The sequence below is a fragment of the Giraffa tippelskirchi genome, chromosome 3 (assembly GCF_054371585.1).
Source record: "Giraffa tippelskirchi isolate mGirTip1 chromosome 3, T2T-mGirTip1v1.2.pri, whole genome shotgun sequence".
Taxonomy (NCBI): domain Eukaryota; kingdom Metazoa; phylum Chordata; class Mammalia; order Artiodactyla; family Giraffidae; genus Giraffa; species Giraffa tippelskirchi.
Window position 1 is genome coordinate 38,672,086 of NC_137277.1, and position 17,487 is coordinate 38,689,572.

General features: G+C 54.1%; 1 protein-coding gene across 4 annotated transcripts; it reads left to right on the forward strand.

Moving 5' to 3' along the window:
* Positions 1-331: 331 nt before the first annotated feature.
* P2RX5 (purinergic receptor P2X 5) lies at positions 332-15,867 on the forward strand. 4 transcript variants are annotated; one of them, XM_081579924.1, is made up of 13 exons: positions 332-725; positions 4,508-4,658; positions 5,294-5,365; positions 5,642-5,717; positions 5,807-5,903; positions 6,168-6,248; positions 6,523-6,661; positions 7,187-7,323; positions 7,772-7,865; positions 7,985-8,050; positions 9,964-10,046; positions 10,953-11,105; positions 12,493-15,867. In XM_081579924.1, exons 1-13 carry the CDS (start codon positions 589-591, stop codon positions 12,560-12,562), a joined length of 1,356 nt encoding a protein of 451 aa, XP_081436050.1. In that variant the 5' UTR covers positions 332-588; the 3' UTR covers positions 12,563-15,867. The 4 variants fall into 4 exon arrangements, with proteins under 4 accessions (XP_081436050.1, XP_081436051.1, XP_081436052.1 ...); XM_081579925.1 differs by having other exon boundaries at positions 7,772-7,853; XM_081579926.1 differs by lacking the exon at positions 10,953-11,105.
* Positions 15,868-17,487: the final 1,620 nt, after the last annotated feature.

Consider the following 17,487-nt stretch of genomic DNA (forward strand, 5'->3'; position numbering starts at 1 on the left):
CTGTCCTGGCCGCCGACTCCCGGGGATTGCGGGGTTTAGACCGGGCCGCAGCTGCTGCGGTAGGAACACGCACCTCGTTCCAGCCGACGCGGTAGCCGAGGGTCTGACAAGTCTAGTCTCCTCCAGCTTGCTCTTTATCCCGCCCGCCCGCGCTTCCTGTGCTGTAGGTCGCCCCCACCCCCCGCCCCTGCCGCCTCAGTTTCCCGATCTGTTCAATAGGAGGAACCCCCGGGATTTCTTTGGGGGGTGGAGAGAGCGGGGGTTGTTTCCAAAGAAGCCCCTCTCAGCGCGTCCCTCCCGCGCGGCGATCGCTGGGAGGCCGCAGCAGGGCAGGGCAGGGCAGGGCGGGCGGCGGTCCGGCGCTGTCGCTGTCACTGTCAGGGGAGGAGGCGGCAAGGTCGCGGTCCGAGGTCCCCGCCTGGCCTCCGGCGGCGCTGCCGCAGCCTCGCCAGCAGCCGGCCCCCGCGCGTTGAGCCGCGCACCCGGCGGCCGCGGGGCCCACGCTGGGGGCCGGGCGGCGGGCGGGCGGGGGAGGCTCCATGCGCCACACGTGCGGCCGCGCGATCGCCGGCCAGGTGAGCCGGAGCCATGGGGCAGGCGGGCTGCAAGGGGCTCTACCAGTCGCTCTTCGACTACAAGACCGAGAAGTACGTCATTGCCAAGAACAAGAAGGTGGGCCTGCTCTACCGGCTGCTGCAGGTCTCCATCCTGACCTACCTGGTGGTGTGAGTTCTCTGGGGCCTTTGGGGAGGGGGCAGGGTCAGCCGGGGGCGGCAGCGGTGGCCTCCGGGGCCTGGGAACTGGTATGTGGGCGCTTGGGGTGCCCTGTGACTGGGGTCTGGGACTCTGCTTCTGGAGGGGGCCCTTCTCCTACCCTTGGGTGTAAGGGTAGGGGCTACGGAAGGAAGCCTTGACTCCCCCACCGGCTCGAGAGACGACGATATGCGCCAGGGGCTCCTGGGTCCTCCCAATTCTCAGGCTTTCTGTGGGCAGCTCCTTCCTCAGGGCTGGGGCTCCAGCGTTAGGGCTTTGGGCAGGGGGTGAGGATGCAGGGGGCTGGGCTTCAGCTGTCCCTGCTGCCTCCCTGGGCCTGGTCTGGACTGGCCCAGGCACCCGGTAGTTTATTTATAATCACTGAGCTCAGTGCCAAGCTTGGGGCTGGGCAACTCATGAGCCTGGCATGTCCCTGAACTCCCTGCTGATCAGCTCGCTCCACCCAGGACTGGCCTCTCTGGTATTCAGCCAGGGCCAGGGGTCCTGCCGGGATCCCTCGACCCTCCCTAGCTCCCAGTTCTCCATCTGCTCCCTTTCCCACCCGGCAGGAGCCGGCACCATCAGCTGAGGGGGCAGTTCCTTGGGGTCAGCCAGGGGTTCAGAGCCCTCACCCCCAAGCAGGGAGGGGACAGGTGGAGAGGAAATGACACCAGACAACTGCGATGTGGATGCGCCTCTTTTACTCCCTCAGTAACTGCTGTGGAGTCCCTCCTACTTCCTGCCCCTTTGGGAGGGCAGCCCTGACCTCACCTCACTTATCCTGGGGCTTCATCCCTGAGGCACCCGGCTGCCTCCACCTGAAGGCTTTTTCTCGGTGCTGCTCCTCAGCCAGGGGTCCCTTTCACACATGGCTTCTCACAGGCTCCTCCCCAGCAATCCCACAGTGTAATTATATGCTTATTCAGGGGATCATTTGTTTAGTGTCTGTGCTGACTCCCTGCCATTCTGGGGATGCCCTGAGGGCAGGGCCTGCCTGGCATCCCTGAACTGCTTGGAGAACCAGGTGTGAAGTGAATGAGTGGATGTTGTTCCTTGAGTATTTGCTGAATGTCTGTGTCCAGGCTGGGCCCATTGTGTCCCCACTAAAACAGCTATTTGGCTCAAGGGTCTCAACCCTCTCAGAGGTCCTTGGAGATGGGACATGCCAGCTCTGCCCCCAGAGACGAGGGTGGAAGGATCCTGGTTTGTGCCTGCTGTACAGAGAACTCTTCCTGGCACCCTGGAGGGGTGGGGCATCCTGCGGGACCTCCGGAAGGTGGCTTCCTGCTCTCTCCTGGCCTCAGTGTTTCCAGCTTTACCGAAGGGGTTCACCTGCACAATCTCTAACTAACAGTAACATCAGTAATAAGTTGATGTGTTGTGTTCATTGAACTTCTCCTCCTCTGTGCCTGGCAATCACTGTACTAAGCAATTTACATGTCCCATCTTATTAAAAAATGTATATCTATATTTATATTTTGATTAATTTGTACTTACAGAAAAGTTTTAAGAGTACTACAGACTTTTTTAATGCCCTTCATTTCTATTCCCCCAAATGTTAACATTGCACTTCATTTGTGTTGTCCTTATCTGTTTCTCTATGTGTGTGTATATACATGTGCAATTTTTTCTGTTGAGTAGGTTGCAGGCATGAAAATTTAGACATTAACATCGAAATAACATTATCCCCTAAGCAACAGACCTTTTGTAAATTGTCCCCTAAGTTACCTTTATAGGAAAAGAAAATCTGAAATCATGTCTTGTATTCAGTTGTCATGTCTCTTTTACTCTGGAATCACTCCCAAGTCTGTCTTTGTATCTATGACTCTGACATTTTTTAGAGTACAGGGTCTTTTTGAAACCATTTTTTAAATTGAAGTAAAATTCATATAGCATGTAATTCATCATTTTAGCCATTTTAAGTTATACAATTCAGTGGTTTTTAGTACATTCACAGTGTTGTACAGCCAGCACCATTATCTAATTCTAGGATGTTTCCATCACCCTCAAAATAGATTGTGTCTATTTACAATCAGTTGCAATTCTCCCCTACCCCCATCCCTTGGCAACCACTTAATCTACTTTTTGTCTCTATAGATTTGCCCATTCTGGACTTTTCATATAAATCAAATCATTACAACATGTGGCCTTTTTTGTCTGGCTTCTTTCACTTAGCATCATGTTTTCAAGGTTTATCCATGTTGTAGCCTGTGTCAGTGAATCATTCCAAGGGCTGAATAATATCTCATTGTATGCAGGCACCATATTTGTTTATGCATTCATCTGTTGGACATTTGGGTTGTTTTTACTTTCTGCCTATTATGAATAATGCTGCCAAGAACATTCATGTGTCAGTTTTTGTGTGGACATACATTTTCCATTGTCTTGGGTACATACTTGGGAATGGAATTGCTGGGTCACATGGCGACCTTTTGAGCAGCTATCCAACTGCTTTCCGCAGCACCTATACAGTTGTACATTCCTACTGGCAAGTCCCAGTTTCTCTGCATCCTCACCAACACTTGTTATTTTCCATTTTTTGGACTACAGCCATCTTACTGGGTATGAAGTACTATCTCATTGTGGTTTCTACTTGCATTTCCCTAATGACTAAAGATGTTAACCATCTTTTCAGGGGCATATTGGCCATTTGTGTGTCTTTCTTGGAGAAAAGTCTATTCACATCCTTGGGTGCTAAGTCACTTCAGTCGTATCTGATGCTTTGTGACCCTATGAACCTTTGCGACCCTGCCAGGCTCCCCTGTCCATGGGATTCTCCAGGCAAGAATACTGGAGTGGGTTGCCATTTCCTTCTCCAGAGAATCTTCCCAATTCACGTCCTTAACCCATATTTAAATTGGATTATTTGTCTTTTTTATCATTGAGTTGTAAGACTTTGTGTATTCTGGGTACTAGACCCTCATCAGATATGTGACTCACAAATATTTTCTCCCATTCTGTGGGCTGTCTTTTCACTTTGTTGATAGTGTCCTTTGATGCACAAAAAAAGTTCTTAATTTTGACCAAGTCCATTATTTTTCTCTATTTTTTTCCACTTGTTGCTTGTGTTTTGGGTGTCAGAGTATAGGATTTTTTAAAAAAAAATTGTTTATTTGCTTTTGGCTGCCCTGGGTCTTCACTTCTGCACACAGGCTACTCCCTAGTTGTGGTGCCCCGGCCTCTTATTGCAGTGGCTTCTCTTGTCTCAGGGTCTAGGCCATTGTGGTGCTGGGCCTGGTTGCCCCGTGGCATGCGGGATCCTTCCGGACCAGGGATTGAACTGGCGTCTCCTGTATTGCAAGGCAGATTCTTATCCACTGGACCACCAGGGAAGCCCCAGAGTGTAGGATTTTGCACTCTAATTTTGTAGAGTCCCCTCAGTTTGGATCTGTCTGAGGTCTCCTCGTGATTAGTTCTAGGTTGTACCCCATGCCCTTTAATTGGAGGGAGGTGCCATTAGCCCTGTGTTGACCTCCAGAGTTCACTGGCTTGCCTGAAGTCATGTGACAAGTGGGGGTGAGTGGGCTGCAGGGCCCTGGCCCTTGACAGCAGCAGCCTCTCCCTTCTGGGGCTGTTTGTCTCCTCCACTGTTTGCAGGGCTGGCTTTCAGGCAGCGGTGGGAGTTGTGACTCCTGCCCAGGAGCGGGTGGAAAGGGTGGAGCCCCAAGCCTGCCCCCTCTGCACCCTGGGGGCCTGGGGAGACTTCCTGAGGGCAACGCGAGGCTGATGCCCACCTGCTTGCCCCTCCCTGCAGTTGGGTGTTCCTGGTGAAGAAGTGTTACCAAGACACGGACACGTCCCTGCAGAGCAGCATCATCACCAAAGTCAAGGGCGTGACTTTCACCAACACCTCGGAGCTTGGGGAGCGGCTCTGGGATGTTGCTGACTACGTCATCCCACCCCAGGTCTGAGCCCCACCCAGCACAGGGAGACCCAGGCCGGCAGGGTCTGGCTCTGGACGGGTCATGTGGGAAGCTGCTTGGGGATTCAGGGGCCTCCACTCACTGTCTCCCTTGGCCTGTGACGGCTGCAAGGTTTGCAGACAGACTCTGCCCAGGTCCTTCCCCCTGCATCAAACCCCTGTACTCCTCAACTGTGCCTTACGGGGATGCTCTGTTTGCAACAAACCCTGAGTCTGTTGAGACCAAGTGGGACCCAGAGACCTTCCATGTCCGTGTGAGTCGGAAGGTCTGACATCAAGAGCCTTTATATTGGCCACTGCCCCTGGCAGCAGTTCCCTGGCCTGATCACAGTTCCCAGGTCCAGGGGCTGGCCTGCTCCTCACTGTCCCTTCTCTCTCTCCTCCTGGAGTTCAGCTTGGACCCTGGGGGATGAGGTCAGCATGGTTTGGGGTTGTGGGCGTGAAAGAGACCTGCTCAGGGACTCTGAGACCAGTGGGCACATGGGTGGGATCCACTGATTTTGTGGTCCCAGCATTTGCAGTACCCATGCAGAGACCCTACCACCTGCCAGGCAGCTCCGGGAAGGAGGGACCCCAGACAACAGGAAGGGGCTCCTCAACCCCACTCTGGTTTCTCAGGGAGAGAACGTCTTCTTCGTAATCACCAACCTGGTCGTGACCCCCAACCAGCGGCAGGAAACCTGTGCTGAGGTGTGTTTTGGTGCTGAGAGCAGGGAGTGGGGATGGGAGAGGTGCAGGCAGTGCTTGGGGTCCACCTCTCTCCTGAAGCAGGGGCTTCTACCCACTTCTACCCAGGGTTCCAGGGGGAATGTGTGTACCAGTGTGCATACCTGCATGGTTCAGGGAAGAAGCAGTTTCCCAAGGCGTGTATGGCCCCAGGCAGGGGAGGAGCCCCTGTCCTCCCCATGAGGTGGGACCTGGCTCTGAGAAGGGGCACCCCCGCCCAGGTGCTCTCTCTCCTGGCAGAGTGCAAGCGTTCCCGATGCCCTGTGCTATGAGGACAGTGACTGCCCTGCTGGGGAGCCTGTTGCAGCTGGAAATGGTGAGGCCTGAAGCGGCCAGGGCTAGGGGCCGGGGAGGGGCTGGAGCCAGGAGGTTCCTGGCACTGTCCTTGTCCCCCTCTCCCTGCAGGAGTGAGGACGGGCCGCTGCTTGTGGGAGGGGAGCGCACAGAAGGGCACCTGTGAGATCTTCGCCTGGTGCCCGGTGGAGACAAGGTCCAGGCCAACGTGAGTGGCCATAACCTCAGAACCCTGAGGAGTCACCCAGTCCTGGGCAGTGGGTCCCAGCCTGATGGTGGAGACACGTCCACTTAGAGTCCTCATTCTAGGGGAGGAGCTGGGACACCCCACAAAGGCCCAACAACCACTCCAACATGATTGAATTAACTGTCCTTTGCAAAGGCTTTGGGGCACCCAGGGGCAGGCAGGCTCCAAGCCTCAGCATGGAGCGGGCAGGGCCCCCTAAACAGGCTGTCCTGCCTTTGTTTTCAGGAAGCCACTCCTGGGCGAAGCTAAAGACTTTACTGTTTACATAAAGAACTTCATTCGTTTCCCCAAATTCAACTTCTCCAAGTACGTGGGCCCATGTGCATGGGGTGTACCTGATGCTATGTGTGAATGAACCACTGGGCATTGAAGGGGCACCCTTTCCTTTGCTGTGGCCGCAGGGATCTTACTGGAGGATGTTGGGGTGGAGGAAGTAATCAGGACCGGGGTAGGGGCTAAGTCAAGGGCTTGGTCTGGGCTGGGTGAAGGGTCTGGTGACTCCTGGGTCGGGCCCAGTTTGTGGCCTGGGAACAGCAAGTTCTCACCTTCATTTTCCTGGCTCTTCATGGCCTCCAACAAGGACAAATGTGCTGGACACCACAGACAGAACTTTCCTGAAGTCCTGTAAGTTTAGCCCTGAGAACCCCTACTGTCCCATCTTCCGACTGGGCTCTGTGGTCAGCTGGACGGGGAGCAACTTCCAGGAGATAGCGGTGCAGGTGGGTGGTGCATGCTCAGGGAGCCCTCCCTGGGGCCGAGGGCTGTGGGCCTGGGCTCTGCAATGAAGAGGTGGGTGGAGGAGGACCCACGGGAGGAGCTGGCCCTGCAGTAACCTGCCCAGGGATCTGCTCTCTCAGCATTGGCTGTGATGCAGTCAGCTGTGCTACACTTGCTGAGGGGCACACTCGCTCCTGCGTTTGGTTCTAAGTCCTTGGGGCACCAGCTGAGACCAAGACAGAAGCCCCCGTGGCACCCTGGCTCTGCTGTGAGCTGCCAGTGCCACAGTAGGGGCTCACTCCGGTCGTTCCCTTCTCCCTGGGGCGTGGAGCAGGAGATGTGGGCTGTGGGTGATGCATTTTTCTCAGCCACTCCAGAGGTGTGAACCCTGGGCCTTCCACCATCCTCCTGGAAGGATGCTGCAGTGGAGCCAAGCCCTTATCCGAGTTCTCCATGAAGAGCTAGCCTGTGACTTCTGTCCACCTCCAAAAGTTCTGTGCCTTGATTCATGTCTCTTTTGCATCAAGGGCGGTGTGATAGGAATTCAGATTGAGTGGGACTGTGATCTTGATAAAGCACCTTCTGAATGTTACCCTCGCTATTACTTTAACCGTCTGGACAACAGATTTTCAGGAAACTCTATCTCTTCCGGGTACAACTTCAGGTAACTGGGGCTTAGCCTGCCACCTTATGACCCTGTCCACATTTCCTGTCCTTCCCTGGGTGCTAGTGCTATGACACCCCTTCCTGGGGGTGGGTGTCAGAGTGGGAGGTGCAGGGAGGCAGCCAGGGTGCCTCTGGGAAAGGAGAAGGATCTGTCATGGCTCTGGACTTGCCCTGGAGCTGAGGGCTGGGTCAGGTTCATCAGTGCCTGGTGGCCCCAGGTTGGTCCAGCAGTGGTGGGAAAGCCTTCGCCCTTTGGGGACTGTCTAGCAAGAACTTCAAAGATCTGAATGAACCTTTAATGTCACATAAGCAAGAGGGTCTCCAGCCTTTCCTGGGGTTGCTGAGAGCCAGGGTGCCGGGGTGGGTGCGTTTATAAATCTCCGAGGCAGCCGAGCCTGCACTGAAAACAGGAAAGGCCCAGGCAGGCTGAGCCAAGTCTCCCCCAGGTTTGCCAAGTACTACCGAGATGCAGCCGGGGTAGAGTTCCGCACGCTGTTTAAAGCCTACGGGATCCGCTTCGATGTGATGGTAAATGGCAAGGTGTGTGGGTGAGGCTCCCCTTCTGGGAGGGTGGGCCGTGCCGGGGGTGTCCGGGCTGGCTCTGGTGGAGTCCCTGGGGATCCCGCTGTGCCTCACCCTCCTGTGTCTCCCTGCTCCAGGCCGGCAAGTTCAACATCATCCCCACGATCATCAACGTGGGCTCAGGGGTGGCGCTCATGGGAGTGGTGAGTACCTCTCCCCTCCCCCTTGACCCTCTAAGCACCGCAGAGGGAGGGGGCACTGCCCAGGGGAGCGAGCTGTCCCAGCGCTCCATAAGGAATCAGAGCTGGGGGGTCAGTGCGGGGCTGAAGAGGGCTTCCCGGGACTTCACACCCTTCTGGCGGCCCCTGGGTGTCAGCGCCTGCCTGGGATTCGCTTTCCAGAGCTAGAGAGGCTTCTGCCTGTGGCTCGGCAGCTGGGGGTTCTCCAGGATCCTCCGCAGCCTTGTCTCCACTTCCACTAAAATGAGGCAGATCCAGCGATATATAGGGCTTCTCAGCCATGGCCCTGTTTATACTTGGGGCCAGATAACTTTTTTGTGGGGCGATCGTGTGCATTGTAGAATGTTTAACAGCATCCCCAGCCTCTCCCCATGAAGTATCAAAAGCAACTTCCCCCACAGTTGTGCCGGCCCAAAATGTCTGCAGGCATTGCCAGACTGCCCCTAGTTGTGAATCACAGGGACTAAAAAGATGAGAGGCAGGAAAGTCGGGCTGTAGTCCTTCCTCAGGTCTGTTCCGAACTTCAGCTGGGCAGAGGGGCCACAGGAGGGGAAGTAGCACTGGAGGGCAGGGAGAGGCTTATTCCTGATCTTTCATGCCCCTTTGTTTTTTTTTTCTGGAAGTGTTTTAAAGACAAGGGAGTTATCAGTGAGTGGCTTGCACCCACCCCAGCAAGCCCCTTGCTGAGGTTTCTGGCAGCTTTGTCCCTAGTTCCTCTGCCTAGGAGGTCACAACAGCTCCCCTGGAGGCTTCCAGGAGGACCTAGGACTGACTTTTAATTGAGATCAGAAACACCATGTCCTATAACAGGACTCAACGAGGCCATGCTCCTGAGAGACGGGTCAGTGGATCAAAATGGGCCCCAAGGGACTCCTCTTTGACTGCAGACAATATTGTTGGGGAGCCCTGTATGTGTGCATATGTAGAGAGGGGCCATGTTCAGGCCTTTTTCTTATGATGTGCATATATCAGAACACGGTCATCTGGGGACACACCTGTGGAATGAAGGTAACAGGAGATGTGGTAGAGGCTGGGTGTGGGGGTGGGAGGAGTGTTCTCTATGGAACAAGGAATTGATAACCCTTTTGACATCTGGAGGGGGGGGAAAGGTGTGCAGTGCCCAGGGCCAGAGAACCAGGTTCACCTGTGGGACTGTCCATCAATCCTCTCCCACCCCCTCCGCTCTGCACTCTGGGTGGAGTTACCCTCTGGTGGAGGAGACTGGTATTTGCACCATCCGCTCTGGTCTGAAGAGCTCATGTTCAGGTGTCAGTGGGTCTGCTGGGTTAGCTCAGGCCTCCTCCTCTTTCCTTGACCACTGCTGTGGTGTCCTTGTTCAGATACCCTCCAATCCATATGACTACTAGAGGGATCTTCCTACAATGCTGCATTTGTGTGTCCTACCCGGGTTCCCAGGCATGACAGGCTGGTTCTTTGCTGAGCTTTTTTCCTTGTCTTAAGTAAAATCCAGTTGAGACTCAAGACTCAGCCCAGAGGACCCTCCCAGGCTGAGTAAAGTTCCATCTTCTCTCTGCTTCTCTTCCCATCATGGGACAGGTCGCTCATCATTTACATGCTTGTCTCCTGCACACGAGGTGGGGGGTCCCCCAAGGGTCTCATTGTCTTACTTCTCCCTGTACCCAGGGCAGTGCCTGGCACTGGCGAGTGCTTGGCAAACACTGGCTGAAGATGTGATTCCAAGGGGTCAAGGTAGTGCAGAGGTGCTTAGCCTGATGGATCAGATGGACCACAGGCTAACTAGCTGCACCGTGGGCCAGCTTTGTGGCCTTGGACAAAGGAGCCTCTGAGCTCAGCTCCCTCATCTATTGGTGTCAAGTGGACCCATGCACTGAATCAGGGACCTCCGTCTTTTACAGGGGTCTTTCTTCTGTGACCTGGTACTCATCTACTTCATCAAAAAGAGCCACTTTTATCGAGACAAGAAATATGAGGAAGTGAGGTCAGTTATGCTTCCTGCCAGTAGCCCTAGGGGAGCCCACTAGGTCAGCCTTTCCCTCCATGGCTCAGAACCCCGACCCTGGTTTTCTGTTGACGTCTGTGGGGTAGAGGCAGAGCTGAATGCTGGGAGCTGTCTGGAAGGGCTGGGGAAGGTGGAATGTTCTGAGTACCGGCTCTACAGAACCGGATTCTGCTTCAGAGCATCCAGCAGAAGAGAAGGCTGCCAAAGGCCACGGGCAGGAGACTGGTTTCCAGGCCTGGCTCTGCCACTGTCTCCCCAGGCCTCCTTGGGCCTGTTTCTCTATGTGAGACAAGAGTGTTGGCTTACATAGAGTGTCTTCCAGCACCTGTAATTTTAGGATTCTTGGACTTGGTGGTCCTGGTGGGCTGGGGTTGAGGGAAGCTGGAGTGGTAAAGGAAGGAAAAATAAATGGGAGTCCCCCTACCCCCCACTATGGAGGCCTATTTCCAGGCTCTCCTGGGCAGTGGGCTCAGTGGGGTTTGTGTGTGTGTATTCAGAAGAGCGGACCACAGTGTGAGTGGGAAGTCCTGAGGGCTGGGCAGACAGGAAGGGGCAAGGGGCTCTGGCCCAGGCCTTGGGGAAGGCTTTCTGAGGAGTGGGACGGGAATGGGGAATTGTAGCCGGTAGGCCTGGGACAGGCACTGGGTGCTCCCTCAGCCCTGCCACACCCTGGGATGGGACAGAGGGCCAGCCTGCCTCCTCTGCTTGGACTGACCCCCACCCCTGGTTCTCAGGCTGAGCCCTGAGCCCTGACTGCACCTGCCACCCTGCAGAGCTGCTGGAGGAAGAGGGGCGCCCCCTGCAGGGCAAGTGGCACGCCAGTCCCAGGGAGGGGGTCACGCTCAGGGCCCACAGGCCAGGGTTAACAAGTCATGTCCTGCCCAGGGACCTAGAGGTCCTCGCCCAAATGGCAGAGTCCTCACAGCAGAGCGTGGCCCCAGATGCAGCGGGGCTGGCGGAGCAGCCAGAGGTGCAGGATGAAGGCGGCGCCCAGAAGGAGAATGGCTGTGTGTGTGGGCAGCTCCTCCAGCCCACCAGGTGAGGGGCTGCCCAGCCAAGGGCCAGGAAGAAGGCCCGTGGCGACAGCCCAGCTGCCACAGCGCTCCCTGCTCTGGGTGACCTGGCCACAAGGCAGGGTGCTGGGGACCTCACAGAGCCCATCCAAGCTGGACTCTGGGAGGAGGGGTGCTGGTGGTTGGTGCTTTAGCTCTTCCACGATCCCCATCATCCCCCAACACCCCTGAGTGACCACAAACCTGTTTGCCTGCTATGCTGTCCCAGCGTTACAACGGTAATGTACTAACAGTCACTCAGGCTTACTCTGCCAGGCACTGCTCTGAGCTCTGTGAATTCATTTCAGCAACCTAATGAGATGGACACTGATATTCCCTATTTTGCTAATGAGGAAAGTGAGACTTGTAACTTGCTTAAGTCACACAGCTAATAAATGGCAGAGTTGGGACTTGAACCTGGGCAGCGTGCTCCTAGAGTCCAGTTGTTCTCCATCAGATTATTTGACCTTAGTGAGCCCTTCCTTCCTCTACTGTCAAGAGCTGCCTTCCCTAAGCTCCTCTCTGATGTGGACATTCTGGAACTGCCTGAGCCTTGGGATGGCAGTGGCTGTGTTGACAGGTGGCCTGCAGGCCACCCTTCCCTGGAACGCTGCCCTGGGCAGCCTGGCAAGGGAGGCAGCCCTGGGGCCTGCTTTGCTTCTGCCTCACTATGTGCCCCTGGGCAGGCACCTGGCCCTTTCTGGGCTTGTTTACCCTTTGATCCAGGGGTGCTGGACAGAGGTGCCCCTCTGGCTCAGTAAGTAGGGTTCCATGACTCTCCTCTTGTCAACTGTGTCAGAGGGGTTCACCGACCTGGGCTGGATGCCGTCTGCCTTGAGCGTTCGTTCTCTGCTGACTCAGCGATTGGCAGCCTCCAGTGGGGAGCTGAGCATGGGCAGGGGGAGAGAGAGAAGTGGGCCAGGACAAGAGGGGAGGCAAGTAGGGAGAGGAGTGGGGAAAGACAGAGGGAGAGGCTAGGGGACCAGCCGGGTAGGCCTGTGCCAGCAGCCCTCCCACACGCTCCCTGAGCTGACTGCCACTTCCTGGGTGCTTGCCTGAGCTCCTTCACATGCGGGAGGGAAGAGTGGTTGCCTTGCTGGTCTTGGCAAACCTCAACTGTTGCTGTGAGTGGGGGTGGGGGCGCTCAGGAGGGCCCCCCACCCCGAGGTGGTTGCTGCTCATTGCTGCTCCAGCTCCAGAGGCGCCCGAGCATCTCCAGTGCCTGGGCTGCAGCCAGGAAGCCCGCAGACTGCACTCTTCGCCAGTGCTCACCACCTGCAGCGCTGCCTGCCAGAAGCTTCTGCGGCCCAGTCTGCCCTTAGGGAGACCATCCCTGCCGCAGCCGTCCTCTGTGCCCCCACCCGCCCACACAGGTCTGGCCACCAGGGGAACGGAAAGGTGAATGTGGAGCAGCTGCAGAGCCTGCAGACCGTGGAGGCGTAGCCAGAGGTGTTGGCTGAGAGCAGATTTGGGAGCAGAACTGTCCACACCTCTGAAATGGGAAGAGGCCCGTCGTCGCCCACATGGGACCGGGCTTCCAGGGACAGCACCTCTCCTGCACTTTGGGATCTTGCTACAAGCTTCTTGTTATGTGTGTGGGGAGGGGGGCCTCCCAGTGGGCCCAGTGGCTCATGCAGAAGAGGCCCTAAAGTGCATTCAGTTACTCATTCATCCATGTGGTGCACAGTTTTTGATGCGGGCTGTGGGCTGGGCCCTGTCCAAAAGATGCTTGAATGAGACACTGACCTGGCCCTCAGAGAGGGGAGCACTCATCTAATTCCCTTCGGAGACGAAGGACATGACAGCTGGGCCCCACACTCTGGCCTACCTCCAGCCGCTAGCTGAGAACCTGCACCATTAGCTCTGAAATCCTCAGAGCGAATGATGGCTCCTCAGAAAAAGACCTTGGCCAACACCCAAGTGGACATTTGGCCTTGCCCCCAGGGCTGAAATTTAAAGGTGGCCAAGGAGGCAACCGGGAAAGGACTGAAGGACTGGACCTGTGAGGAGGCAGCCGGCCATGAGGGGAGAAGGAGAACCCCGGGAAGCCTGGGGGACAGCATTTCACCCCGATGGGAGATGGTTTTGCGTGTGTGGCTGGGCTCTTGCTATTCTGTGGGGCTTGTGTTTCCCTGCTCAGCTTCCCCTCCTCTCTCTAAGGCCCCGTCTGTAGGGATAATGAGATGATGGATGGTGCTCAATGTCAAGTGGAAACAGTTTTAAGTAAGTTGGTCCTTGACCCCCTCCCTCAGTCGCTGTAAAGCACTGCTACTCCTGTGGTCTGTGGACCAGCAGCACTGGCATCACCTAGGTGCTTGTTAGAAATGCAGTCTCAGGCCCCTCCCTCATCCCCCCAAATCAGAACCTGCATTTCAACAGGATTCCCAGGTGATTCATGTGCACGTGAAAGTTTGAGAAGCAGTGCTTGAGGAGATATGCAAGACCTGGTTCTGAAAAGGCCTGCTTTGGTGGGTGGTGTCAATTTCTGGGTCACACTGACACTCAAGTTACTTTGAGACCAAGCAGATTTCCTCCTTCCCTGCCCTGGGAAAGTGACATTATGCTCAATTCGTTCAAATTATTTTGAGTAAGTCATACTTAAATGATTCAAAACTTAAGAGGTACAGGGGAACAGAAGTGAAAAGCTTCTCTTCCACCCCTGCTCTCCGAGGCAATCTGTGTTACCAATTCCAAGAGGCTCACCTGTCTTGCTGAGAATCCACTGGGTTACTCACGTCTTCCTTCAGGAAATGAACATTGCCGCCTGCAGTCAGACCACGTCCCTGCTGTTGGATGTGATGGAATGTGCCGGGCTGGGGAGCCGGTTGGCTTGCCTCTCCCTCTGCAGTGGCTAGGGAGCCCCCGCGTGAGGGGAAGGGCCTAGAGCGCCATTGTTGTTGTTGGAGCCACCGGGCGGCCAAGGCCTGCAATGCTGCCTCTTTCCCTGCGAGCCCGGGTGCTGTCTGAGCACTTGCTCTGCCTCCAGGGAGCATTCTCTCTGTGAGGACCCTGGCTCTCCTCTGCCCAGAGCGGGCAGTAAGCCCTCTTCCATTGGGGCTTTTGGAACAGGGTCAGAGGGGTATGGTCCCCAGATCAGGACCCCTTGGAGAGCAAGCAGCTCCTCCCCCTGGGCTGCCAGGCAACCTGTCAGTAAGCCCAAACTGCTGCTCTGACAAGAAAGTGAGAAACGCAGGTGATCTGCTGTGGTATCTCCTTCCTCTCTAAGGCAAACCCTTGGATTTGATAACACAGCATGTTACTTGTATGTCTGAAGGGAGTTCAAAGGGCAGGGGTCCCAGCCGCTTAGAAGTTGGTCTGGTTTCATTTAACCTGTTTTTGGAATCGCTTGGCAGCAGCCACATCATTTGCAGACAGTTGTGCTATTTGTTTTACATTGGAATGGAAATGTCTCCCTGCAGTTATTCATCCAGTCAGTAAATATTTATTGAGTACCTCTTGTGTCACATGTTGGACTAAATGCTGATGACAGTGGCGAGTGGCACAGAAATGGTCTCTGCTCCCAGGTGCTCAGTGTCTAGGGGTCACACATCAGTCACAAACAGGATGGGATGCTTTGAGAGGCCTCAGTGAGGCACGGCCAGATTGCCACAAGGAAGTGACATGTGAGTTGAAATCTGAAAGGTCAGTAGCAGTCTAACTAGGTGATGGGAAGCATCCAGGTCAGGGAACCACAGGTAGAAAAGACATGAGGAGGACTTACCGAGGAACTGGATGAACAGTGTGCCTGGAGCAGCTTCTGTGACGCTTTCAAGTGGACATTCACTACTTTTAAGAGTTGCCCCTCTAAACCTCCTGCCATAGAGGACTTGTTTCTTCAAGTCCAGCAAAACCTTCCTGGTGGCCTCCCCACTACATGTCAGGGGCCCCATGCACAGACGGCCCAGTGACCCCCATCACAGCTTTTGGATAGTCATACACAGCCAGTTCCCTGGCTTTTGCACAGTTCTCCCCCCTGCCCGCATAATCTTGACTCTGAAGAGGGAAGAAAAGGAGCAGGAATCTATGCGCTTTTCAAACTTGGGAAAGCCCCTTTCCCTCGGTGCAGGAAGATGACCACACCAGCCTCTCAGGATCTGTCCATGTTGACATCTCAGTATCACAGGAGTTGTCTACGGTTATGTTCAAGCCTTGGCCTAAAAGCCATCTGCCTAACGTCTTCCTGACAATCAGACTTATTCCATGTCTTTGGAGTACCATGATGCTGGCCAACAGGAAAGTCTTAAATTAAGTGCTATTAGTGTGACATGATGGGGACCAGCCACTGAAAGAGCAGAGTGCCCTTTACTCCTGATGCAGGGTCATCAGGACTGATCCGTCATGGATGCCTTTCTGTGTCCCCCTCAACCCCATCATTTCCTCTCTCAGTGGCTAGCTGCCCCCTGGGGGACCAGTCATAAACAGGGAATGTGACTTCCTCCAAGTGTCTCTGAGTGCCCCGGGAAGTCTTTACATCACCCCATGTGGAAAGGCATCTTGGATGTCTGGTCTACTTGGTTCCAACCTGCCCCTCTCCTCCCCAAGTGATACAACTTTCCTCAGAGCATATTCTCCAGGGGAGCCAAGAATGCTCTCTACAAAAGACACCTTTCTTCCAGCTCTTTCCCCTTAGGCCCGTTCACAGAATCAAAGCGGGGAGGATGGCGAGCATTTTCTGGGTCCTGCCCAACACATGCATTCTCCGACATTTTAATTTGGCTATAAGATAATAAAAAGGTGTTAACTTTAAATGTGCTCTTTTTTTATCTTTCATATTTTCACGGACACCCTATGTTTTAGAGGAAAATGTAAAGACATGACCAAAAGAGGCAGACACAAGAAACACTGAGCACCATATTACCTTCCTTACCGTCTTTGCAAAGAAATTCAAATTAAGTAAGGAAACTTCTTAAATGTGCAAACATTAAAGGACCAGGAAGGCACTGATAAAACTGGTACTTAGCATTTAGAATCAGGTTTTTAGCTTCTGCTCTAGTAGATTACACTCCCTCAAAATGATACAGACATGCACTGCAGTATTTTATTTTTTTATAAAAGTGAGCATCTCAAACAATCTTCCTGCCCAGCAAGAGAGGAAAGGTTAAGTAAATCAGACTCACTCTGCTTCCCCCTTACTCTGTGTCAGGACTGACCCCTCCCCACTGAGAGTTCAGAGGTGGTCACTAGGAGACGGGGGCAAAGCTATTGCCTCAGCCACTTCTTAGCTTCATGTGAAAGCATCTGGTACAGAACCCAAATGGGATTCAGGAGGCCTGGGCCTCCGCTGTTGGTCACAGGCCACCTGTAATCTGTAAAAGGGGACTTGGCCTCAAGCTTTCAGATCCCCTTCTGATCAAAAAGTGATTCTTTTTCTAAAAGTCCCAATCTGATCACATCACTTCTAACTAAAATTTTCAAAGGCTCCCCCTTTATATGTTAGTGTAAAGGTCAAACTGTAATTGAGCAAGCCTCTATGTGGCCTTCCCAGGACAGACTGTCCTCTACCTGCCTCCTGTCTGTAGAAACTTCTGCCTCTGAGCCTTCCCTGAGTTCCAAAGAATTAATCAGAGAAGTGAGAAAATGCAGAAAGAAATGAAAACAGTCAAGGAAGACAAAATAACAATAGTTAGGCCAACAATAACCAAGTTCAGGACCTTTAGATCCTTCCCAAGAGCTATAGATAATATTTTGAGCCATGTTTTTTTGAGCTGTTTAGCAGATATTGGAACCCTCACCAGGGGGAAGTTAACTGCATGCTGCCCACAAGCACATAGACCCCAGATGGGTTAGAACCATTTGACTGTGTTGACTCCTGGTCACTTCATTAGCAACCAGAAGAATGTCCTCAAGTTAATAACACACCCTGAAACCCTCTCCTTCACCCTATCTCAAAAAAACCTCTCCCTGCAAGCTGGCGGGCAGCTTTAGGCCTTTTGCGCACTAGCTGCCTGGTCTTGCTTCTTGCCTGTGATAAAACACTGCTACACGGTGTCAGCAGATTAGCTGTATTGTGCATGGGTGGGCGGGTTGGACCCAAGTTTGGTTTGAAATCAGAACTCCCCACTGTGGCCTACCTCATAGCCTCTTAACTTAACACCCAGGCCAAAGTCCTTCATTCCCAATCGCCCTCATACATGCACTTTCTTGCACATAACCCCCTTCTCCACAATTTTGAGTCTCAATTGTAATATTACTCTTTCAAGGAATCTACCCACGCCCCGCTCCCGCCCCAAATAATCTGGACTAGGTTTGGGGCTCCTCTGTACTCTCTTCATAGTTCTTATCATAATCTATTTGTGACATCAGGTAGCAGTCCTGGTTGAGTACAATGATAAGAGTATCCTCACCTATTGGGGACTGGTGACTGTTCC